At 47.5% G+C, this 26,042-nt stretch overlaps 1 protein-coding gene and 1 long non-coding RNA gene across 7 annotated transcripts in view; one reads left to right on the top strand and one right to left on the bottom strand.

Annotated features, from left to right (window-relative positions):
- Window positions 1–403: 403 nt before the first annotated feature.
- On the bottom strand, window positions 404–7,608 carry LOC128561270 (uncharacterized). 2 transcript variants are annotated; one of them, XR_008373227.1, is made up of 3 exons: window positions 7,423–7,608; window positions 5,820–6,085; window positions 404–1,985 (listed from the first exon to the last, which is right to left on the bottom strand). It is a non-coding gene; the product is annotated as an uncharacterized LOC128561270 (long non-coding RNA). The 2 variants fall into 2 exon arrangements; XR_008373228.1 differs by lacking the exon at window positions 7,423–7,608 and adding an exon at window positions 6,864–7,382.
- PRMT8 (protein arginine methyltransferase 8) overlaps window positions 2,082–26,042 on the top strand; it is a 98,589-nt gene continuing 74,628 nt past the window's right edge. For 3 of the 5 annotated variants that reach the window (XM_053555254.1, XM_053555252.1, XM_053555251.1), the window contains exon 1: window positions 2,082–4,469. In XM_053555254.1, coding sequence (XP_053411229.1) covers window positions 4,272–4,469 — 198 coding nt within the window. In that variant the 5' untranslated portion in view covers window positions 2,082–4,271. Of the gene's footprint in view, window positions 4,470–5,960; window positions 6,364–26,042 lie in introns of those variants that run through there. The other 2 variants (XM_053555253.1, XM_053555255.1) reach the window with 2 other exon arrangements.

The following is a 26,042-nucleotide window of genomic DNA, read 5'->3' as shown; positions in this document are numbered from 1 at the left end:
GAATGGGAAATATATACCTATGTTAATATCATTTTTGGAAAATTATCATATGGAAATAAAAGCCCCTGTTCATATGGGTACATGTAAAATAATTTATTGTGTTATTTTATTATATTATTTGTAGTAGTTTATGGTAATATTGCTTAGTCACAAGAAACTAGGAATGGCTTGAAAACACATCAAAGGGGCAGTTTGTTAAAAACTAAAGTTTATCCATACAATAGAATGTTATATTGCTTTTAAAAACAACTTGGATCTACATATAACAACCTGGAAAGAGGCCTATAATACACTGTTTAATGAAAAAAGAAAATGTACCAGTAATGTAAATAACATGATTCCATTTATATACAACATATACCCATAGCACACACTTGTATATATATATATATATATATATATATATATATATATATAAAACTTATGTCTTATATATATTTGCATGAGAAAAAATAGAGGAATATACAGCAGAATGTTAACTTTACCTTCAAGAAGTGAAATTTTAAGTTTATTAACTTTTTTAAGTTTAAATTAAAAAAAAAAATCCTCTGGACAGGGAAGAGAGCAGAGTGGTTGTCTAGAAAGGAATCAGAATGAACGACAACTTCGTTCAGCCACCTCCATTCCTTGTGCACTTTCAGGTGGGGCTACCCCTGAAGCACAAGAGATCAGCCCTGTGCTAGGATAGATCACAGTGTGGTGTGCCCCAAGTGATAACAATAAACAGTAAACTTGGAGAGTCAAGGCTGAGAAACTTCTCATCTGTAAAAGTTTCAGAGCACATCAGAATTTTGGTATGTTGATAAAGAACGTGTCCAAATCCATACTGTAAGCTACAATGCTTCTGGTCCAGGCCTTATAGCCTCCAGGGTCTCCCTGTCCACATGAAATAGATACTTCTTACAAGACTGCACCTGACTGTAAGTCATTGATTATAGTTACATTTAACCTATCAGAATCAATCCATAAGGCCCCTGATAGTATCTGAATTTACTATAGCCTCATCACATTAGTCATTTCCCCAACTCTTCATGGAAAACAAGCATGATGAGGCAGGGATATCATTTTTCATCTTTTAGTCCAGAATATCTAGCACGTGGCCGGCCCACAGTCATTGCTATGTAAGGGTTTATAGGGGGGAAAATGTATTGGGTTGAAATACTAGATAGATTGGTTTCTAGCTGAGTTATTATATTAGATGGCAGAATGGTTTCCAGCTGGCTTGGGGTGGGGGATTCAGGAGAGATTTTCCATGAAAAGGTAAACCTTTATGAAAGATTTGAAAAGGAGGAGAGAAATGGAGTGTACGACCTCCACCAAGTAGAAAAAGCGAATCGTGTTGTGGCAGCCTTTTAGAATATTTTAGAACCTTTAGGGATCTGCTACTGAATCCATTTTCCCTCTTCTCCAGGGAAGTTTGGGTTCCCTTATAGGACACGGAGAAAATGTCTGTATGTCTCTGGGTCGTTCTTATCCTTAAAGAAAGGTAAGTAACAAGAGTATTCAATTTTTTAGGAGAATAAACCACCAAGGATTAAGCTGTTAATGCAGAACTACTAAGGAAATTTCTCCCAAATATTGTTAGAATAAATAAACAAATGAAATAGCATCATATCCAGCACAAAACCACAATGAATTCATTTAATCAGGCATTATCAGAGCAAGAAAGAAATAACATTCTGGTTGTAATGGCAAAAACAAACCAAAACAAAAACTCTCAAATTGCCTTGCAGGCACTGATCACTCTGTAAGCAAGTTGTTGTTTGGAATATAGTTTAAGAAATATTGAGCCTTGGGTTAGGGAGGAATAGGACTGCAAAAGCTTTTGTACAGGAGAACTGTTCGGGTGTGGGGCTGTCTGGATGCTCAGCCAGGTAGCTGGCTACGCGGTCTTGGCTTGGCTCCCATCTGGTCCTGAAGAGCACTGCTGGATTACCTGCCACGAGGTGGTGATGGATCATGGCTGCAGCCTGATGCCCGAGGAGCTGTGGATACAGTGCGGTATGCCATGGGCACATGTGATCACCGGCCATGTGTGAGGTCACCTGGGAGGATGAGAAAACCACATGACCCACCTTCTACGTCTCCCCTTATTGCAGCAATCAGATTGGAGCAAGTCAGAGCCAGGGCTTTCCCAGGCAGCATGGTCTGCATGTTAGAAATGCTGCATCCTGATTCCAGGGGCACTGGATTTGGGAAGCAGCAAAGGAAGTGCTGGTGGGCCCCAGAGACCACCCAGTCTTCACCTCCTGGGGTTGCAGCGTGGGTTCACAGATGAAAGGAGAATAACATGGTCCCAGTACCAGGTGGGTAGAACCTGAGAGGCCTTGCTCAACTTTCTAGTGTTTGTAGCTCCTCTACAACATTTTTGCCAAATAGTCTAACTGAACACTTTCAGTGACAGAAAACTCATTTCTTCTATGGCATCTCATAAAGCTGGATAACATTTCCAATTATAGCCCTCCCCAAGAGTCTCATTCCAACCTTTGTGCACTAACTAGTTCAGCCATCAACATAGCTGCCCTCCACTCCGCAGTCCCCAAGAACCTCTGTGTTAGAGATGGACCTTTCTACAGTGTGGGGGGTTTATAGTTTTGGGGGCCTGTTTCTGTAACTTAGGGAATCTCTTTCCCCTGTAGATCTTTTTTAGCTCCAAATATCCTTATGCAGTCATCTTTAACCGTGACTATCTACTAGAATTAGGGACTTTGAAAAATCCTGAGGCTCAAACCTCCTTGAATCATACCCTCTGGGGGTGGAACCAAAGCACTATTATTTTTCAACCTCCCTAGGTGATCCTTTTTTTTAGCCAAGCTCAAGAACCACTGTCCTACTCCCTGAACCTGGTTAATTTCTTGAGGGTTATGGCATAGAATTGGAAATCATTGAATTCTGACTCTACCATTTAAGCGATTCTCTGTTCTTTTATCTGCTTTGTGGGGTAATAGTACTTACCTCAAAGAGTTGTTGAAAGAACTACATGAAAACATATGTAGGTCTGGAAGAGTCTCTGGAATGTAGTAGGTTTAACCCATGTGCCCAGGACAGGGCTTGGCAAGGGTTAATGTTTGTGTTCTTGCCATGAGATAGGCAGCAATCTAATTTACATGTGCAATTTGATATATTCTGTGGCATTGAAGAGCTAATGTAAGAAAAATGACACGAATAGAATGTGTCTTCAGGATCTCTTTAGCTGGTAGAATCTATGTTCCAAACTACCCACTGAATTCACACCCTGGTGAACTCTCCAGACCTCTTGTCATCTCATGTGTCTTCTTGCCTCCTCTCAAAATCTTTTCCAAAGCTCTATAAAAGTTCCGTACATGTCAAAGCAGGGGACTAAATTAAGCCTCAATGGTCGGTCCAATATCTTGTTGCCTCTTGTCAAACCTAGTGCCTTTTAATGAGTTACGCTGATAAAAGATGCCCACTTAAGTTCTTTGTGGAATGACTAAACCGATTAATCTGGTAAAAGACTATGCTAATATGTTTGTAGGAAGGAGATAAAGACTGAGCTTATATGAATGGTGGGGATGTGAGAAAATTATTTTACAGTCAGAGGTGGGGAACCTGCGATCTTCTGATGTCAAGAGGGTTCTTTTTTAAGCATCAAAGGATGGAAGAAAAGCTTCATACTTCTTTGCCGAACCCCTTTTAATAAAAGGATTTGTTCTATAAAATTTGGGTTAAGTCAAAAGGCTGAAGTCAAGGATCCAGATGACCACGTGTGGCCCCTAGGCTAAAGGTTCCATCACTGTTCACGCCTCGTGATCATAGGCGGTGGATACTCAGCTAACACCTGACTGAATGACAAATCGTCCCAAACTTAGCCTCTTAAAGTAACAATTATTTTGCTTTTGAATTTGTCATTAGGTGGTTGCACAGTAGGGACAGCACCTCTCTGTTCCAAGGTGGCTCAATGGAGTATCCACGGTTGAGATGGTTCAATCTTGTCCTCCCAGCCTTAAGGAACCACACAGGTAGCGTAGGTTCCTCACTCCCAGCCCCAGGCTGGCTCTGGGTTGGACAGGGTAGAATGGAAAACTCTTGCCATGAAAATACAGTTCTCCATCTCAGCCTCTCCACTCCCTATTCTAAGGGGAGCCGTGTCTGTGCTTGGGGAGAAGCCAAGCCAAGCAAAAGATTTCAACAGCAAACGGAGGAAACACACCCACTGAGGTTCTCATAGCAACATAATCACGCACAGGCAGCAGCCTATTTCGGTGGGAGCTTGTTTCAGTTCCCCTCCTCCCCAGTTAGTCACGGAGTGGATGCAGAAGCTGTGTGGGGTGGGGGCAGAGGGTTGGACCGAAAGTCGGAGGCTGGGAAGCAAGCTGAGGACCACGGACAAATGTCCTCTTGTCTCTGATTTTGGGGTCCTTATCTGTAAAAGAAGAGGATTGGACCAAAGACCTGGGAGGATTCTTTCTTCTCTGATTTTCCTTGTACACACACTGAGCCTCTTTATGGTAGGAGATCAGACATCTTTCAGAATCTTTTGTCTCTGAGAAGATGCTTAGCGAAAAGGGGTTTTGAGAGGGTAAAAGTCGTTCTTTAAGTTTCTTGCTATGTTTTCTTTGATCCTCTCACCCTTCATCCTCTCTTCTCTCCCCACCCCTCCCTTTTCACCTCCACTTAGTAAAACGTATCCTCTCTAAGGACCAAGGGATGGGTGCATCTTTAGCACTGAGCACTATCCCGGCCCTTTCCTTCAACGGACTCTGGGGTTAGTCCAGGACAGTCAGGCTCCCACTTCCTGGATGTCAAAGGTGATGATGAAATCAAAGAGGGCGTTTAGACTGATTTCCCCAAATAGGTGCAGAGATGAAGTGACAGAGGGAGGTTGCTCAAGGAGCGTCTTTTAGGTCCCTGTCCTTGCCTTGTAGGTTGAAAGCTCTGAAGTCCAGCTGTTTGAAGGAGTGAGGCTGAGTGTCCTCATGCAACAGGAGAGGCAGAGTAGGGGTCCCCCCCCCCTTTGTTCTATCTCCCCCTGACAGATGGTCGGTAAGACAGAGAATCGGGAGCTTTCAAAGTGAAGATAGGAATGCATTGTATAAAAATTCACACCCCCTGCTGCCGCCCAAACTCCCTTAAAAAAGGATCAAGAGAATCCTAATGGGTATGCGACATCCTCCCTTTCTCCCATAAAAGGGACTTCAAAATCTGGTGTGTGGGGGGAGGGGTGAGGAGAGAGAAATGTGTGGGCAGGGGGCTACCGGGGAAGACTGGTAGGGGAGCACGACTTCAGTCTCAGCCATTTGGCTGCCTCCCACCCCCTTTCCCAAGCCACCTCTGGCCGCCACCTTTGCCCCACCCTCTCATCCTGACAGGGGCTTAGAGTCCCCAGAGCCTTGGACAGGGAGAGCGGGAGAAGAGGATCGATAATGATACCATACATGGTCCTCGGATGGAAGGAGTTGAGGACCCTCCCCCATCCAGACACCCGTCCCTCCGTTCCCCCGAACGGTAATTCGCCAAGGAAGGATCCAGGAGCGAACTAGGGGCAGGAGAGTTGGGGTGAGGAGGTTTGGGGTGGGAGCGAGGTAACCGTGGCCCAGTCGTGCCCAGAGGTTGCCCCAAGTTGGGAGGACGCAGACTAGGTCTACACCTACAGAAGCCTTGTCCCGGCACCTGCTGTCTCCGAGCCTCCCGCGCGTCCCCGCAGCGTCGGCACAAGTTGTGCGTGGCGCCAGGGAGTGGAGGCGGCCCCGAGACCCTCGGAGACTGGGGGAGGGGGCGGGCCCGGGGGCGCTGGGGGCCCTCGGTCCGCTCCCGGCAGCCGCCTGCTCCGCCGAACCTCCTACCCCGCCCCCACTCACCCGGCTCAGCCCCTAGGAGAGACGCGCAGGAAGCGTGTTGCTTCGCCCAGCCGATCGGCAGAAGTTGAGAGGAGTTGGTGGCTGCCTCCAGCCGGCCGGACTTTGCAAGCAGCCGGGAGAGGAGCCGCCGCGCCGCCGCCGCCGCCGCCGCCGCCGCCGCGGAGCCTTCGGGGCTGCTTGCCTCCAGCTCAGCACGCAGCGCGGGTGGAGAGGGGCGGGGAGGGGGTCGGGGTACGCCAGAAGAACTTGAAACTGTGTGAAGGAATCTGAAGCAGATGAGAAGGGAGGAAAATAAAACAAAGTGGAGACTGCAGAAAAGACTCAACCGTGGTTGATTGTATCGGCTGACGCTCCAGCAGAGGGGCTGGGTTGGATTTTTTTTCTCCCATTCTCTCGCTCTCTCTTTTAAAGCTACACCAGCTCTCTCTCTTTCTCTACTATCTCTATCACCAAACCCTTGCTGGCTCTTATGGGCATGAAACACTCCTCCCGCTGCCTGCTCCTAAGGAGGAAAATGGCGGAGAACGCTGCTGAGAACACCGAGGTAAGGAGGCGAGAAAGCCGGGGCTCTCGGCGACCCCGCCACCCACCCGGACCACCGCGCTGTCTCCGCCGCCGCCGCCACCGCTGCTGCTGCTCAGCGCCTAGTGCCGAACTTTCCCCAGCTCCATCCCGCTTGCTTCAGCCGGCCGAGCGTGTGTGTGTGTGTGTGTGTGTGTGTGTGTGTGTGTGTGTGTGTGTACGTGGTGGTGGTGGTGGTGGTGGCTGGGGGGGGGAGTGCATGTCTCAGGTCCCCTCCCTCTTGAAAACGCACAAGAGTCGCTCTCACTCCCACCACCCTTTCCTGCCACCCGCTGCTCCCTTCTCCACCCCACCCCCCCACCAAGTCCCAAACCCTGGGCAGCCGCGCTCCCCTGCCCTCTCCTCTGGGCTCCGTTAGGGCTCCCGGGTCCAGGCTTTGTGCAGAGCTGGGGAGGACGATCCTGGGGCCAGGTCTGCGCCCTGCAGAGCCTGGACCATCTCCTGCCGTTGCCTCACATTTACCCTTCAGGCTCGAGTCAGTCCCTGAGCTCTCAGTCCCAGCAGCAGCGCTGAGAGCTCCTGGCCGCGGGGGCCGAGCCAGTGGTAGGACTTGGGCACCTCCAAAAGACCTCCATGCCCCAGATCCGAGCTGGGGAGAAGTCTGCAATCCTCGGATGTTAGAGCCGCCTCGGGGGCGCTAAACCTGCGTAGGGCGCACTGGCCGCGGCCACTTTCAGCACCAGGGACAGCGCCCGCTCTTGCCGCAGCCAAGCCTGCGCGGGTGGTGGGGGCTGCACTCCGCCGGCTGCGGAGAGAAATGGGTCTGCAGCTTCTTGTCTCGCAGGAGGAGAGGAGGTGGTTCTAGCTCCGCAAATTGGGCTCTTGCCCCTCCGCCGTCGGCAGTCCAATAGCTGCCCTTTCTCTACTCTCCAGCTGGCCCTGAGCCTCAGAGAGCCCTACTGGGCTTTGCCGCTGTGTTTCCTCGCCTCGCACTGACCCTGGCTGTCTTTACTACTGGACGATTCCGTAGGCTCTGGGCACCTGTAGTCACGAAAGGGATCGGCGTGGGCAGCCCCCTTACCTTCCTGGAAAAACGGTGCGCCGAGGTGGGGGCGGAGTGGGGTATGTGTGTGAAGATCATCCCTTACTCGGTGGCAGGAAAAAGACACAGAGAGCAAACTCCCAGGCTCTATTAATAGCTGGGAGTCTGGCGTGGCTGCCGTACATTTCACATATGTTTCCCCTTATGCAGCAGGCGGGTGGGGGATGGGGGCGGCGCGGGGACTGACCCTCCGTGTTGCCGGAATACCAGAGGGTGTAGAGACCCTGATCTTCTTTGGAGATCTTAAGTCTGCAGCTAACCCCTACTCCACAGCGTAGTCAGCAAAGCTTTAAACATCTCTATTCTCTGAGAGACTAGAAGCAACATGCAACTGTCGATTTCGAAACATACACGCTCTGGGACGTGAAAGCAGGGGGGCATTCAGTAACTACTGCTGTCTCCTTGAGTTAGGGCAAAGGCAGAACACGTGCCGTCCCCTCAGCACTTCGTCTTCCCCACCCCCCACCCGAGAACAGACGTTCAGAGGATCGTAGTGCAAGGCGCCTGGCTTCCCGGCAGAGAGCCAACCTTACCAATCCCCTCGCCCTCCGCCCTTGGATAACCCTTAGGCAGAAAAGATTTCTAAAAATAGCTCAGTCTCAAGGCCGAGCTTGTGTAAAGTGTTGGGCGAGCGGCACGCAGCAGTCCCTGCAGCCAAGTGGCTGGAGCTCTGGAAGCGAGAAGGCACTTCCCCCTTTATCACCTCCCTCCAACCCCAGCTTGTTTTCTTAAAAAAAGTTTCTGTGGGTCCCTTCCCACCGTACCCCCGCGGTGGTGCGGGATCAGGTGCAGACCCTTGCCGGGTTCCGCAGTGTGCAGGGGCGGCTGCTGGGCTCCCAGTCTCAGCGAGGGTTCAAGGCGTCCGGAGCAGGCAGAGCGACCAGCGCCAGGCTATTTTTACCTGCTTCCCCCGCCGCTCCGCGCTCCCCCCTTCTCAGCAGTTGCACATGCCAGCTCTGCTCAAGGCATCAATGAAAACAGCAGTAGAGGCGGCCCAGCTCTAGCAAGAAAAAAAAACAAAAAACCGCCACGCGCTGTGCTGGGCACAAAAGAGGGGGAGGGGAACAAACCTAGCTGGGGATCCTTGCAGAGGAGTGAGTCCGGGTGAGGGGTTCAGTTCTTGGCAACTTCCTTTGAGAAGTGGTGGCACCCCAGACTTGGTCAAACGTGCCCAGAGGAGGCATCCAGGCAGCGTGACAAACACTTGGTTTTCCTCCAGGAACTGGCTGTTTTTGGAATAAGCCAGGACTAGAGCAGTACTTCCAAAAGTGGGGTATTGTGGGTTTGCCTGCATTTATGGGGGGAGGAAAGAGGCAAGAGCCCGCCTCTGTGTCCGTGTGGGTGAGTGGTGCTGATGGTGGTAATGGTCCTTGTTCTTAATTCAACACATTTTTATCAAGCACTGACTCTGTACCAGGAATAACTGGTACCCTAAATCCCAACATGAGGACCAACTGGTCTCTGCCCTCAAGGGACTCACAGTCTGGTGGACAATTGTGTGAGATAATCCTGTAGCCACCTTTTCCTGCCTTCTGTTGCTGTTGTTTGCAAGCTCTGAATCTCATTTCATTCTCACAGTAATCCTGTGAGGTAAGAAAAGGCTAGTATTTATTTCTTATCATCATTTTATGTTTATCCTACACCCGAGGCTGAGGCCAGGGCTGAGGTCAAGCAATGCCTGAAAGTCATCTTGTCAGTCAAGTCTGCCTTGAAACCGATTCCCCCCACCTTCTGATTCCTTGCTCTTAGTGCTACCCTTGCTATTTCCAAAAAGATGCCATGTGTGAATGGGAGTAGATGAGGGGTGGGAGGAGAGGACTACTTTGGAAGGGAGCGATGCAGTGACAGGGTAGGCAGGCGGGTGGAGGAGGTGCTCTTTCACAAGGTAAAGATTGGGAAAGATATTCCAGCCTTTGGGCAGGATGGAGAAAGTGAGGAATAAGAGTACTTTTATTGCTACCAAAGGTTCCCTTCACAAAGTGAAGGATCAAGCTAGGCGGCAGGGGTATCAAGGTCGCAGGCTTGGTGGGCACAGGTGGGTGCACTCTTTAACTGCTTTGACTTCAGTTTCCTTCTTTGTCAACTGGAGTTGACTCTCCTTATGGAATAGGGTAGGGGTGCGGTATCAGGAAATGCCAGGACAGCCCCTGACACATGGTAAACACACGGTAGTGTCAGTTCCATGTGGTGTTAGTTCCAGATGTGCTTCTCTTCCTTGGCAAAGGGCCTCACCCCTTCCCTCCCCACCTCACTGTCGGCCTTTTCTTCTCCCCTGCTCCCAGGTGCCATCTGAAACCTCCTGTGTCTTCAGAAATGTGTGAAAGCCTCTAGTCCCACTCTCCTTTCCAGCCCACTCCAGTGCCTGAGCTGGTCATCTCCCCTCTGCCCTCTGTGGTTAGTGCTTGTCAACTGCTGGTCTTCCTCTATAATCCAGCCTCATCATCACTATTGTACTGGATTGGGCTTTCAGAAGCATAAATCTGCTCATGATCAGACATGTCTAAAAACTTGGGATGTTGCCCTATTGCCACAGAATGAAGCCTGATTTCCTTACCATACCTTACAAGGCTCTTTAATAACCAGCCCCATGCAATTTTCTGAAGAGATCACTAACTTCATACCTGAACACCTTTGTGTACCCTTTAATGGTGTTGCTCTTTTTCTCTGGAAAAAATCTTCCTCAGCCTGCAAGACCCAGCTCAAATGTCACTTCCTCTGGGCAGTCTTCCCAGATCTGCCACATATCCTCTCTTCCCGGGGAGACTGATGGCTCCTTCTTACACTTTTCTATCACCCGTCCCTCACTTTCCCTGTTGGAAGATAATTGGCTTTTTATATGTCTGCTTCTCCAGTTAGATAATGAACTCTGTTTTTGCTATTGCCTGTTCTAACACACAGTAAATAATAAATGTAAATAAATGTTGGCTCAATTGATTCGTGTGATTGTGAGTAGGTTCTTAAGGCTTCTGCGTTTTAGTTACTCACGGCTTTCTGAAAATTTGGATTTCTGTCTTCCACCCCTCTGCTGCGCTTATGTTACTGTGAACCTTTAAAACTCAAAATGGGTAAAGATTCTGGGACTCAAGGTGCTGTAGCCACTCAAAGCATGGGTACCTTTCAGTAATTCGTGAACCCTATTCAATGCTCAGTAATTGCTGACTCTTGCTATGGAGTGTTCATCTGGATAGCAGTTAAAGGGATTAATCACAATGCCCAATTATGAACTAGCGGGGATGATGGACTCTGCTGCACTGTTGCTTGCTTTACTGATTCATGGTGAAACGCATTATTTATGGGGATGAATCTCTGATTGGGGTTTTAGCACCTCAAAGGAGAGCCTCTAGGGGTGGGAAAACAGTTTTAGCTAAGAGTCATTTTTGGAGACTGGTTTTTGAATGTTTTGTTGACTTGCTGGCCAGGGAGAGGGAAGAATTATGGGTTGGGAAAAATTCTGTGATACGGCAGCGGCATTAGGGTTGCAATGAGTTAAAGGGATAACTAAGTAGACTTCCTTCACAGTATATCTTGGGGGTTTGGGCTAATGGATCCTTCTTCTTAGGAAAGTTAATTTCAGTTGACTGTGTGGTCCAGTTACATAAAAGTTGAGGACTTAAGGAGGAGGGGCAAGCAGAGGCAGGACTCAGGCCCACTTGTCTGAGGATGGTCTGCAACTGTGTCTCTTTCTGAAGAGTCTGGACACTAACTAACAACACAGGCTCTGGTGGCAGACTGCCCAGCTGTAAATTCAGCTCTGGTTTTACTAGATGTATTGCTCTGTTGAACAGTTGCTTAACTTTCTGAGCCTCATAAAATTGTTGATGATTAAATGAATCAATTCATACAAAGGAATGAGGACATTGCTTTGTACGTGATGAGCACTCAATAGGCATTTATAAAAATTATCCTGCTGACTTTTAGGAGTCTTGCCAATAAAGTGCGAACTGGATGAATTCTCCCACTTCCTCATTTCTCCAGCTCCAAGGACCCTCAAAACCTTAGTCCTCCCTTGGTGAACACTGATTTCTGTCCCTAAGTGAGCTCAGGAGAATTAAGAAAACATCCACATTTTTCTCCCCCCTGGAAAATTTGGCTTTTCAGAGAGTCCTAAATTGGCTTTTGGCTGTCAAAGAGGGTGAAGCACAACACTCCTGTCTCCAATTCAGGAGTGGGTTTCATTTCCTCCTCTTTGCTAACTGCAATGTGAAGTGATTATCACATACCAGTGTGGAACATGCAAAAATCTGTAAAAACAGTCCTTACACCTTGGAGTTGATGCTGCCAACAGGGGGAAAATGGGCAGCATGAAAATATATGAACTGCCAAGGTAATTGCAAGCAGCTACTGCGTGTGTGAGAAGGAGGCAGGTGGTGCTGTTGTGAACTGGCTTGGTCACAGGATAGAGGGAGCCCAGGCAAGAAGGAGACTCCAAAAGGTCGTCCTTCCGTCTATGCTTCTGCCTCTGAGCACACTTGACCCAGGTGTGTAGTTGGCCACTTGGTCTCTTGTTAAACAGCGTCAGAGAAGGCAGGTTCCCCAAACTTCTCAGGCATTTCATAGTCAGAAAATTCTTCTTGAAGTCTGAGCTTAATCTCTTCTATTGCAATTAGAGTCATCTCTGTTTACATTCTTCTAAAAGGAGATGAAAACTGGCTGGTTACCTTTCCATTTTGGGTTGTATTAGGCTATCTTATTCTCTTTATTAGTTGTCTTTGTTCCAAATGATTCCAATCCCTTTCTCTGGTATTCTGGTATTATCCTTTTAATAGGAGTATTTAGGAGAGGAGTGTTTGAGAAAATTTGCCTTGAATATTATTCAGCCAAAAATATACAAAATATCCGCTGGGATATTTCACACATCAAATGTCTTTTCTTACTTCACTTGTTATAAGAATTCCCTCAAGCATCACAGCTCTTCCCAGATTTGTAATGGGTAACCCAGAAGAACAGATCTCTTTTTAAAGTGTAATTTTATAAGAGCAAACAGCTTGGTATGCATATTTTCATAAAGTCATAGAATTTTAGAGCTGGGTTGAAATTCAAATCATTTAAACCAGGAGATAGGGACACTTGTCCAAGGTCACAGAACCCTTTAGTGTTGGTGTCGAGACCCTAGGAACCCCTAGGACTGTGTTATTTATACCTCTTTTACATGGAGCATCTGATCCTTCCCTCCCTTCCTTCCTTCCTTCCTTCCTTCCTTCCTTCCTTCCTTCCTTCCTTCCTTCCTTCCTTCCTTCCTTCCTTCCTTCCTTTCTTTTTTTGTGCTGACTTTCTGGTGTATCCTGATATAGATCATCTAAAACCATTGTTTCTCTACATGAAAGCTAGAAATTGTGTATAGTGAGAGCTCCCTCTTTTTCATAGCTAAAATGCTCATTTAATATATATTGTCACACGGAACACCATGAGTTGCTTAGTGTCCCATGTACAGATCAATTAACGGGAGCATAGAGAGTTAGTGTTCCTTGCTCAAGATCCCACTGCTGGTAAGTAATAGAGTCTGGGACTCAAATGCTGGTTTTCTAGCCACCTAATCCCTTCTTTTCCCAGTCCTCTAGGCAGGAGAAGAAGCAGAATAGAACTTAAAATGTGAAGAGAAAGAATGGAGAAATTAACAGGAGAAATGTGGGGTGGTGAATTTTCAAGAAACCTAAGAAGACAAACCAAACTCACTTTCCTTTTCCCAGACTTCTGCCACCATCTTGCCCGATGACAGGCTCCTCACTTCTCCTTCCCCTCTAAGACATCCCCATGCCTGGAGTCCCAGCTGGCCGGCCAGGGAAAAACACTTTTGTCTAACATGTATACCCCTTCTGGAAGCTTGACCCAAGGCCATCCATGTTAAATTTGGATTCTCATCCAGCTCCTTTGTTGGGATAAAATCAACACTAAAGACTTCAGCACAGGAATTTCATTTTTAAAATTTATTTTTGTAGTCTCATCACCTGTATTACTTTTCCTAATGTTGCTCTTAATAAAATTACCACAAACTGGGTAGCTTAAAACAACAGAAATTTATTCTTTTCCAATGCCGGAAGCCAGAAGTCTGAAATCCAGGAGTCAGCAGGGTTGGTTCCTTCTGTTGGTTCTGGGGGAAAATCTGTTCCTTGCCTCTCTCCCAGCTTTGGGCAGTTGCCAGTTATGCTTAGCATTCCGTGGCTTGTAGACGCAGCCTCCCGGTATCTGCCCTCCTCTTCACATGGCATTCTTCCCTGTGTGCACGTGTGTCTCTGTGTCTTCTCTTACACAGCCAGCCGTCATGTGGTATTAGGGGCACCCTAATCCAGCATGACTTCCCTTTAACTCAACTGTACTATAAAGATCCTCTTTCCAAACCAGGTCACAATCACAGGAACCAGGGGTTAGGACTTCAACACATCTTTTTAGGTGACACAATTAAACTCACAAATCACCCCAAATAGCACCTGTTACACAGACGATGGCTGACATATAACTGAATGAGAACACAAATAGACCTCAGAATAGTTGTGAAGCCAACCACGGTGTCTGTCCATCCCTTCCTCTTTCCTGTTGCTCTCTCTGCTGTACAGCTGCCCACTGCCTTCCCAGGTCTGTAGCATGGCCTTTTCCTTAAGCAGGAGCAATAATTATAACAAAAATTATCATTTTTCATGTCCATATTATGGGGTGGGCACAGTGTTAGCCACTTCATAAGCATTGCCTTATTTCATTTACACAGCAACACTACAAAGCAACTCTTATTAATTCCATTTTGCAGTTGAGGGAACTAACATTATCTTACCGAGATAGTAAGTAGCAGAGTTGGAATGTTCTCAGCTGTCGATGTGGCCTCTCTCCTCTCTTTTATCCATACTCCTAACCTCAGTCTTTTTTTGCTCCATCCCAGCTCCTTTCCACTGGGAGATGTGGGGAGGCGCTGATAAGCTTCCATCTGTGGGGAATGGCCCAGAAACCACTGGAGCTTGTGGCCCTGTTGTAGCAGGGCGCTCCTCCCAGGGAATTTGCTTTGTAGTTGTCAGAGGAATTATTTTAGTGGTAGAATTGTGAGCCTACCACCAGCTTATTTGAAGGGCTATCCTGGAGGACAAGAGGGACACTGAACAATTAAGCTGGGATGGGTGCAGACTTCTTGGCCTAAGGCAGTTTCGTGCAGAGGTTAAGTGTGCAGGTTCCAGGACTGCTATGCTGGGCTCCTGGCTCAACTGTGCTGCTTACTTGCTTACTGAATTTATCTGTGTCTGGGTTTTATCATCTATGACACAGGTAAGGGTGCATTGTCCTGTAAGGATATTGTGAGGATTAAGTGGGTTATTTCACATCCAGCATACATCTGGCGAATGGTAAATACTCACAGAAGATTAGCTACTATTAATAATCTGGGTTTATCTGGCAGTGTCCTAAAGGGAGAACAGATAAATGAAGGGGCTTTTTGGTGGCATAATGTCCCTGGAAGAGGCCAGAGCAGAGCAGCCAAGGGAAGGCCTATTTGATTGGGGCAATTCATTCTCAGTCAGCCCAGAAAGAGCCAAGGAAACAGCTGAGGACAGGGCCCTGTAGCACCCCTGCCCAGGGGGCCACTTGTCCCCTGGTGAAGGGCTGCAGTTACAGGAGGGACAGGGATTCTCTGTGACTTATAGGCTCCCTACCCCAGCTCACACTTAGCTCTGGGATTTGCAACTCAGGTGTCTGGCAACTTGTATAGAATGGAAGTGAAACCTGCTGAGTCCTTACAAAGGTGAGAACCCTGGGTCAGCTGTGCTAGACCACAGACTTCCTAAGTGCAGGCTCGGTGTCGCAGGCTTCTTGTCCCCCCAACCTCCCATCCTTGTTCCTGGAGAGAGCTCAAGTCCTACTTGTTGATTATTGGATTGGTTGGTGACTTTTCCCACATTCCTACTGAGAGAAACTGAGGTGATGGGGAAGAAGAGAGAGAAAGAGAGGGAGAGAGGGAGGAGGGAGACAGAGGGACATGCCTGGGCTGACATGACAAATTGGGTGTTTAATTACCAAGTTAAACTCCCTGCCCTCTTGGCCTTAAATCCTGCAGAATGTGTACTTGGGTGAGTAGTACAACTGAGATTGGATGCCACTAGGAATGGATTGGCCATTAGCAAATTCACCAATTAAGGCCCTATTTGTCCCTGTATTGTGAAAGATAATCTCTTGTTAGCTGAAGTAAAGTAAAGTGGTGGCCTTTCAAGGAGGGGCCTCCCAGAAACTGAAAGACTGTAATTCCCACCAGATGCATTAAATTCAAGGAGTTCATCTCTCCCTGACAAGCAGTTATGACAGCAATTCTCAGAGGAGGATCAATCTGAGAGTTCCGCAGATGATTATCACTCATCAGGAGTGCAGGCACATCATTAAGGCACGTCCTCTATTAACATGCATGAGTTCAACTTTTGCCTACAGATTCATAGTAGAAACTTGATGACTGTTTATTGAATGAATAAAGAAAACAAACCTGTAGATTGTATATACCATACTAATTTCCTTTTGTTAGAGGCCCTTTCTACTACTCCTTCCCCCAAGTTAAAGTTGTTGATCTCGTATGGTATAGGGAAGAGTTTTGGAATCAGATCTGAGTTTGAATCCATTTTCACCCCTGTGGGATTATAAAATCCATTGTTTGGGGCCATGAGGATTAAATTCAATAATGGCTTAAGACCGACAAATGTTTTCTTCTTTTTCCTACTGTTATAACTTCACTTGCCAGCTTTTGTTTTGCTTTTAGGAGAAAATTTATAGTTTGAAGCAGGAACAGTCGCTTCGGATGTTCAATGAAAGTAGATATAAATGACCTTGCCCAGGCAGACCGCAGGGTGTGTGGAGATGCTGTGTGTGGGAACGTGTGCACACACATCTGAGTGGGTAGGCACAGAGACATGTGCTTATGTACTTATTCTATGTGGTTTGCGATTCATATCATGCAATTCATAACGTATGAATTTTTTATGTTATTTATTGGAGATGGAGTTTCATTCTGTCACCCCAGGGTAGAGGGTAGAGTGCTCTGGCATCTCAGCTTATAGCAACCTCAAACTCTTGGGCTCAAGAGATCCTTTTGACTCAAACTCCCAAGTAGCTGGGATTACAGGTGCCCAGCATGATGCCTTGGCTAGTTTTCCTATTTTTCTTTCTTTTTTTTTTTTTTTATTAAATCATAGCTGTGTACATTGATATGATCATGGGGCATCATTCACTAGCTTAGTTTTCCTATTTTTAGTAGAGATGGGGTCTTGCTCTAGCTCAGGCCGCTCTCAAACTCTTGAACTCAGACAATCCACCCACCTGTCTTAGCCTCCCAGAATGCTAGCTAGGATTATAGGTGTGAGCCACTGCTCCCAGCTCATATGATATGAATTCAATTATTGGCCTAGAACTTCTGAGATAAGCACAGGGTCTAATGTCTCAATATAAAGGAGGATATTGCATGTAGGACAGACGTGAGGGTGAGGCCTGGTGTAGGATCAGTTGAAGGAGAGTCTTGTAGAGTAGATCCTTATTTCAGGGTCAGCGGTGTGCATCATTTACCACATGACTCCTGGTGCTGTGGTCTTCCTTGGGCTGGGCTCTAGGTCCCTGTCTTCTCCACATACTCTTTCTAGGAGATGCCATCCACTCGCTCAGCTTCTTCACTAGTTCATATGCCAGTGATTCTCGAGCTCTCCAGAGCCTGACCCCACACATCTGACTGCCGCTTGGATATCTCATAGGCACCTTGGGGCCTCTGCATCCTCTGGAGTCCTCACCTCTTGCCCCCTCCTGCCAGTAGCCAAGGTGACAAACCTGAGCTCTGCGCTCTCCTTTCTCCACAACAAGGCCCGGTGATTCAGCGTTGTGAGTGTCTGTCCTCTTTGTCCTGACTGTCCTTCTCCTGCCCCACCCCCTGTGGTGTCCTGGTCTGTGTCTCTTCATCACTTGCCTGGATCTTTGAGGTGAACTTCCAGGTGTTCTCCACACACCCTCCCTTTCCTTGCTTTGATCTGTTCTCAGAGCAGCACAAATGCACGTTCTCAAATGGAAATCGGATTATACTTCTCCCCTGCTTAAACCACGTCAGTGGCTTTTCCATTATTCTTAGGATAATGACCCACCTCCTTAACATAGCTCATGGAAAAATTATGCCCCTGAATACTTTAGCATCTTCATTTCTTAGGAATCCTTCCTTTCAGAAGATCAAAGCTCCAGCCATGCTGCTCAGCTGCTCACCTCCCTTCCTTACCATACAGCCCACTTCTTCCAGGAAGCATTCCCTGACACCACTCCCTTAATCCAAGTCTGGGTTAGTTCTCCCCCCATGGTATCCTGTAGTACTCATGCTGCTTCTGTGACAGTGACAGTGACAGCACAAACCACACCGTATTTACTTCCACATTTCCTTGTTTATGAACCAACCATAAGCTCTTCTTTCTTCCTCCCATTCCCTGGCCCATCTGTGTTGTTCACCATTGAATCTCCAGTATCTACCACTGTGTTAGGGGACTGATGAACCATTTCTTCAATGAACAATCTTTGCTACATGTATCTTTCCTGCATGAAAAGTGCTCTATGAATAGCTGGGCGTTGTGGCGGGCGCCTGTAGTCCCAGCTACTCCGGAGGCTGAGGCAAGAGAATCGCTTAAGCCCAGGAGTTGGAGGTTGCTGTGAGCCGTGTGATGCCACGGCACTCTACCCGAGGGTGGTACAGTGAGACTCTGTCTCTACAAAAAAAAAAAAAAGAAAAGTGCTCTATGGATGCTAATAATGAAATGAATGTCTATTGCTTTCTACCCTTTCCAGTATGCTGGTTGAGATGATATTGGTCATGTACTTCTCTCACCAGCAGAGTAAATCTCTGAGGTCATAGCCATCCGTCCCTGACCTAAAGTATGGCTGTAGTTAAGCTGTCCCAGTTAGAAGAACTGAGTCAGAGCTGCAGGGAGAAGGCTCATAGTCAATGCAAACTCAGTAAGGGAAGATTTTCAGATAGATAAGAGTAGCTGGCATGATGTAAGACTTAGAAAGGGCTGGAAAATCAGGGTTTTGCCTGGGGAAGTTGGGAATTACCTGGACCTTGGCACTGTTGAGAAGCAGCAGAGATGTCTTAGAGGCTTCCCTGAAAAAGCTAGGTTCAGGTAGAAGGTTGAGTTTTTAGATCAGCCAACATTTTCCCCCTTCTTGATCCAATCCATCATCATTGGATGGTCCAGGAAGAGATCCAGTAGGGGATGTCCCTAGACCAAGAGCAGGTATCTAAACTACACTGGGGCCCGGCCTTAACCACGGGGCTCAGGGGCCCAGGCTCCTGCTCTGGGGAGCGCCCTGCATTGCAGACCCAAAACACTCCCAGCCTGGCCCAGGCTCCTTTCTCCTGAGTGCTCTTGGTCCAGCCCTGCTGTGTACTCTTCCATTGTAAGGTTAAACCTAAGTTCAAGTGTTCTTTACCATCACAGGATGACTAGAATTAGCAGTAACATAGTATACATTTTCAATTAGCTAGAGAGAGGATAGTGAATGTTCCCAACACAAAGAAATAATGAACATTTGAGATGAAGAGTGTGCTAATTACCTTCATCTGATCACCATACATTATATGTATTGAAAATCACTATATATCCTATGAATTCACACAGTTGTTATTTTTCAACTACGAAGAGAAAACAATGTTTTCAATATATAAAAATAAAATGCTTTGTCCTTCAGGTGATAAAGAAAATGAAACCAAAGGCTTGGGCTGCTAGTAACACAGGGCTTGGGGCTTTGTCCGCACTGCTGCCTCTGGTGACTTTTCTTGGAGGCTTACCTGAAGCTCTGCCAAACCCTTTCTTTCTTTCTTTCTTTTTTTAAAATTGTTCTTTATTAAATCATAACCTTGTACATTGATGCATTTATGGGGTTCAGTGTACTGCTTCAATATACAACAAACCCTTTCTTCTTCCAACTTCTCTTCAACATCAGAGATCTGGAGTCTGAGAGCTCTTACGGTGTCGCCTCCACCACTGGAGTGTACTCTGTGTGATCCAGTCAAGACAGCGGAGATCCCTCTGAGCCCCAAAGAGGGACTTGCTCAACTCTCCTTGGTCATTCCTGCCAGTTCCTCAGGCCCTCAGCCGATGCCACATAACACAGCAACAGTTGAGAATCAAGGGCCAGGATCCATGATCCTGACTCTGCTGTCAATGGGGCAGCTGACAGCTCCCCACCTGAAAAGTGGATCAGACGGGGCTGCCCCTGACGGAAATGGGGACAGTGGGTGTAGGGCACAAGGAGAAGGCAGGAGGTGCCCCACAAGTCTGAAACCCGGCCATCATTAACTTGCCATCTCCAGTGCTCCCAGGGTGGCTTCCTGGCTCTCCCCCGCCGTGTTCAGTGGAGTTGGAGGCTGGCACCATGTGGCTGCCTCTTCCACACTAGTCCATGTGTGCTACATTTATGCTAGGAAAACATCTAGGAGGCAAACAGCAAAAAACGCAGAGGTCTGGGGAAAAGCAGGAAAGGAATCAATCCGGGCTCTGGCTCAGTGGGGCACTGAACTCCTCTGGGGCCCTGACCTGGACAGGGGATGGAAGGGTAGGCAGCCTGCAGGCAGTTACTTTTCTGGAGAAGAAGAACCTTGCTCCAGAAATCTCCGCCTTCATTTTTGCTTCCTGCCTGCCAGCTCAGTCTTCTCCTTTCTTTCTCCCATTCTCAGGCCTGGGCATCTGTACTTGCAGGAGAAAGAGTGCTTTCTGTATCAGGCAGGAGAGACTCTGCAGGGCTCACTGTCCAGGTGGCAGCCCCAGGTTCTCTGCCCTGGGCCCCGCGAACCCAGGTGTTGGAGAGAATCCAGTCTCTGGCAGTCGTTCATTTGGTGCCTGCTTCACCGGGCAGCTGATGCATAACCTCACAGGTTTCAAGGCTCTCGCCTGTTCTGAATGTGAAAAGGGCTAAAAGAAAAACAAAAACAGGAAGATCTGAATTTCCTATCTGTTAAAGCCATTCTTCTCTGGCCTTCATCAGTGTGTCTTGCTGGGTCATTATTTCTAAAGTGCTAAGGCCTGGCTTATTTCCCAGGACATAGGGTGTTGTATTCTTCTGGGTCCCCTGGCTGGTGCCAGCAACTGAGCTCCGCACTGGGACCTTGGTGGTGGTGATTCTGTGGCCATCCCTGCAATTGCCCTCCTCTCACCTGGCTCTTGCCACCTGACTTGGAGATCCCCTGTGATTCACACAATGGACTCTCTCTGGTCTCATCTCATCTGGCCAGTCAACAGCATTGGACCCTGTAGGTTGTTGCTTTTGAACTGATCTTGTCTGCTGTTTGGTCTTCTAAGCCTACTTTGTCCTGCATCTCCCACTGCTCTGACTGTTCTCTCTTGAGATCTCAGGTGGATTCTTCTTCCTTGCCTCCCCGGATGATCTCATGATCTTCCATGAGTTGGTACATCCAGACTATACTTCTGGCTGAATTTCTCTTCCCCAGTGTTCTGCAGGCACCTCAAATTCAGCGTGACCCAGGCTGAACTCTCTGCCTCTCCTCTCAATTTGTTCATTGCTCTAGCTGTCTGCCTGACGGTATGAAGGGCACTGCATTCTCCCCTTATGCTGGCCAGAAGTCAGGATTCTGGCCAGAGGCCTCGCTTACTCTTCCCTCCCCTCACCCAATCCCAGTCAACTTATATGCAAATCCTGCCATTTCTTAACATCATTTACTTCCATCTTCTATCCATCCACACTGTCTTAGATCAGCCCTTTGGTCTGGGCCACTGCAGGTGGGTCTGCCCCTTCTCCACACTGTACGCAGCACAATGCCTGTGCCACAGGAAGACTCAGTAGATGTTGGTCTCAGAGTGAATGAAGGAGTAAGTGGATGAGTTATGGGTAGCAATTCCTTGCTCAGAGGAGTAATGCAGGGCGGCTGTTCTGCAGCGGGTTGGTACTGTGAGTTACCGTCAGGGATCGCCATTCTCCTTCTCAGTTAGTCTTAGGGGTGATGCTTGGGCATTAATTTCTTTTTTTTTTTTTATTGTTGGGGATTCATTGAGGGTATAAGAAACCAGTTTACACTGATTGCATTAGTTAGGCAAAGTCCCTCTTGCAATCGCGTCTTGCCCCCAAAAGGTGTAGCACACACCAAGGCCCCACCCCCCTCCCTCCTTCCCTCTCTCTGCTCTTCCTTTCCCCACCCCTCCCTCCTTCTTTCTCTCTCTGCTCTCCACTGGGTATTAAATTCTTTTAGCATGAGACTCATGTGATTCTGGAGCCTGAGGTTATAGTTCAGCCCTTACAACTTGCTTACCATGTAAAAGGTCTTTTCTGAGACCATTTCCGTCCCCAAGAGCACTGCAAAACCAGGGACCAAGGAGGCTGAGGTGTTCATTTGCTCTGCATCTGCCGTGCAGCTTTCTTCTTGGGGAGGGAGAAGGACCAGGATGATGATGGGTTCTGCAGAAGGGCCAAAATCCATACATGGTATCTTAGTAGTTTTTTTTTTTTTATTAAATCCTAGCTGTGTACGTTAATGCAATCATGGGGCACCATACACTTGTTTTATAGAGCGTTTGACACATTTTCATCTCACTGGTTAACATAGCCTTCCTGGCATTTTCTTAGTTATTGTGTTAAGACATTTACATTCTACATTGGTAGTTTTTTAATGTAAAACGTTGTTCAATCCTCCCATCATCACTCAGTCCCCCCAGAAAGTTCTAATGTGGACCTCCAGGCCTCTCTGTTACTCTTTCCCTCATTGCAAAATGGACTTGGTCTTGGGGATTCTGAAAGCCCCTTTGGAGAGCCCTGACACCTAAACCAAAGGTAGTAAGTACCCGCTCAACAGATGACTCCTATCTCACTTTCCCTTATATTTTGGATTGACTAGAAATTCTATATTCAGGTTGAGTAGCTGACTGGGTGACCCCAGCGGGTTCCTTGGGATCTTTGGACCTGCTTTATGACAACTTACCTGGAGATAGGGTCAGGGTCACATTAGTTCCTTCTGCTAATTCTACTCTTCCAATTGTAGCTTTCAGTGAGTGTAGGTGTACCCTGTGATAAGGTAGCCCTGTCTTTCCTTGGTAAATACCTGGACATATCTCCTATTCTCTCTTGTACCTGGATCTTTTTGGAAAACCAGCTATGTGCCTCTTCTATGTCACCTTTCCCATCCCCTGTCCCTTGTAGATGTTCTGGAGACGAGAACCAGCATACGAATAAGGATAGCCTCGGAAGTTAGCAGTCTTGGACAAACGTTCAATAGCAACTATTTTAGCTCAGTTCCTTGCCTCAGCAGATTCATTCCCCACAGCATATTATTTTGCAGCACTTTATCCTGTCCAATTTTAGACAATGAATAATAACAATTATACCAGGTGTTGCTCTAGTGATTTCCTCTAAGGAGCCAAAGGTGACTTAGCACATCTTGGAATCCTTCTCCAGCGTTCTAATCCTGAGAGATCAAGAGGATCCAGGGAGAGTAGGGGCCAGGAGTGATCATGACTGGGGAGGGAAGCCCTGGGGAGGGAGACTTTGTCAGGGTCAGAGAGTTGGCTTCAGGGCCAAGGCCAGGCCTAAGCCCCGGTCATCCTGTGCCTTAGGTTGCTGTGTTGATTTTCCAGTTCCTGCTAAATTCATCATGATTTTCTGTCCCCTGAGGTGCTCTGTTGTCCCCTACAGAATGCCAAGGAGTTCCATTTCCTCTAGGGTTGGTGTCTTTTTGGCTCAGTGGCACAGCCTTGGCTGGTCTGGCAGCCAGACCTTGTAGTTCGCCTTGCTGGGAGTGCCAGGACCAGATTGCGGTTGGGTGTGGCCTGCATTTCAGGCTGCAGGACGTGGCTTAAAGAGGGGCTGCTCACCCATGCCTATGGAGCTTTTCTGAATCCATCTGTTCTTTCATTAAAGATCACCAAAATAAACGGGTCATGGGTCACCATGCCCCCACCTGGAGGCAGGGAAGTCATATGCAGTGTTTTCTAAGTGTGCTGGCACCTCACATTTTCACCTTCAATTTGCTCTCTGCCCTTCTGCAGCCTGCTCTGTGGAGCTTTCCTTGGAAAGGTGACATTCCTGGCTGACTGAGTCCCCCTGTGGGGAGTGCATACAGGTGCATCAGCAGGAGGTCAGAGAAGGGAGAAGGGAGATAGAGAATGAGGTCAGAGTGTTTATTTCTCCAGCTCTTTCTCTACAAGGTCACTGTCAACTGGCTCCTCCTCTGAACTGTAGCTTTCATGTAGCGCATCCCACTCAGCGTTCACCATCTCTAGGTTCCCCTGATACTTAGGGATCATTGAGGAGCTCTTCTATTGCCAGTCCTGGGCAACTTCCACTGTAGCTTCCACTGAGCTACTCGGACAAACAGAAATTACTGATATCATTCACTGAGCACTTGCTATGTGCCAAACATCAACTATCTCATTTAAGTCTTAAACAGTCTGCTGAGCAGATCTGATAAATATCCCCAATTTATAGGGGAAACCAAGACACAGACAGGCTCGGTAAATTTCCCTAGGTCACAGGTGACGTAGGTGGGTAGGTGGTTTCAAATGTAAGCAGCCCCCTTCCAGAACTCAGACTCCCCTTAGTTACTAATGTCCCTAAACCAGTCACCTTAGCATCACTTAGGAACTTGTCAGAACACAAATTCTTGCCTCATCCCAGACCTGTGGAATCAGAAATTCTGGGAGTGGGGCCAAAAATCTGATGCCCAGGTGATTCTGAAGGACACTTGCTTATGTCACCACACTACAACAAACCCCAGCATGTGCTTTGTGAATTCTGCACCCCCTGAGCCTTGTGTGGCTGAGCCAGCATGAATGATTCCATTCTCTATGGACTGATTCCATTCTAGTAAACAGGCTGCTTGTAGCACCCATGCATTGCCCTTGGCTTTGGAGTCCCTCTTTCCTAGCACCCATGCATTGCCCTTCCTTTGGAGTCCCTCGATCTGGTGATCGAGACTAGCCAGAAGCCCAGATTCTCACGATTGCTTTCCTGGGCCTGTGCACCATTTCCCTGGCTTTGCCTTTCACTAATCTTTTTCTGGACCTTGGTTCCCTAGTTGTGAGCACATGGATATATTCTATTTGGCCTCATAGAGGCTGACATGTAATAATTAGGAAATGCCCGATCAGAGACAGCTGCATGGGACATTGGCCCCCTCTCAGAGGAGGTGTCACTCTCCACCTGGCACAACCACCCTGCTGGCACCCGGATGTCACCATCACCTGCATCCCCACTCCATGGGCTCACATCACCTGCAAGGTCCCCTTAGACATGCTGGCCTGATCCTTGGGATCAACAGCATCTTATCCAGTTCCTCCTTTTTCTATACATTGGAGTCCAAGGCCAGAGAGGGTAGAGGTTGAGTCAGGGACACCCAGCAAGTTAATGACAAAGCAGGGACTAGAAGTAAGAACTCCTGGGGCCGTGTGTGGGCCTGTTTACCTCTGAGCTGTCACAGACTGCACAGTTAGAAGCTTTCCTCTTCAAGATCTTTTTGTAAGTCTAGAGAGAAAGAAAAGTTCTCTCTAATTTGTTGGCGATGGGTTCCAGTGTGGGGTGATTCATGACTAGGGCCAAATATTTGTGTTCAATTGGGAAAATGACAAGGCACTTAAGAGCAAGTTCAGAACACTACACCATGGGACCCAAAAGGATGACTTTTAACTGGAAAACATTCTAGCCAGGAACTGCTATCATTGACCACTTACACCTCATGGTCTTGACCCTGGAGTGTCTCTGACTCTTGCGAATCTGTGTTAAAATATGGGAGGCAGTTCCTTCAGGCCTGAGTCCATGTTCTTCCAGTCTCTAACTCTATCACCTGAACCAGTTACCTATTTTCCCTGGGCCTCATTTTTCTTGTCTATAAAGTGGGAATCATACACGTGTAATTCTTTCTTCAAAAGATTAGTGTGAAGATCAAATGAAATAGTAGTAAAAATGCACTCAGCATAGAGCCTGGTCAACAAACGGTGACTGTTGTTTTGTTTGTGATGGTGACTGTTGATTTGGATTGCTAACTACTCATCCATTTGGGATGAATTCAGAAAAGCAGACCTGGTTTGCATGTTAAAGTTAAGATCAGAGAAAGCAGAGAGCGACTTATGGGCCCGGGTCTTCTGGGAAGATGCCTGGGGGACGGAAAGGAAGCTGGACCCTGAAGAAGCACTCTGAGTGCTCTGCAATCCGGCCATGTGAAGCCATGAGTGCTGTCATTTATTGACATAATGGACTTGAGGTGAAGCCACCTAAACTCTCTGGGTTTCAGTCTCCTTTGCGGGCTGTTTGTCCATCCAGCCATCTATCTATTCATTTAATCCGTTGTTCCTCCAACAGAGAACGTGCTACATTGCCATCCTAAGCTGTGCGTTAGTGTAAGCCCTGGGGATGCAGTCGGGGTCAGAAAGGGTCCTTGCTTTAGCAGGGGAGTTGGGCAAGGGCACCAGCTGTGACAGGGTGCAGGAAGGACTCCAAGGGAGGACTTTCAGAAGAGGGTGATTGGGAGGAAAAGCTAAGACTCCGAATTGAAAGTAAGACTTCACCTTTTACTAGGAATAGCAAGGCAGGAAGAAGGGAGGCAAAGACATACCCCTTGAAGGCTGCAAGCTTCAATTCTTTAACATTTCTTAATAAGCAAAACTGCAATCTTTCTTTAG

This window comes from Nycticebus coucang, chromosome 12, assembly GCF_027406575.1.
Source record: "Nycticebus coucang isolate mNycCou1 chromosome 12, mNycCou1.pri, whole genome shotgun sequence".
Classification (NCBI taxonomy): domain Eukaryota; kingdom Metazoa; phylum Chordata; class Mammalia; order Primates; family Lorisidae; genus Nycticebus; species Nycticebus coucang.
The sequence above is the reverse complement of the archived record's forward strand: the minus strand, read 5'-3'. Positions and strand labels throughout refer to the sequence as shown.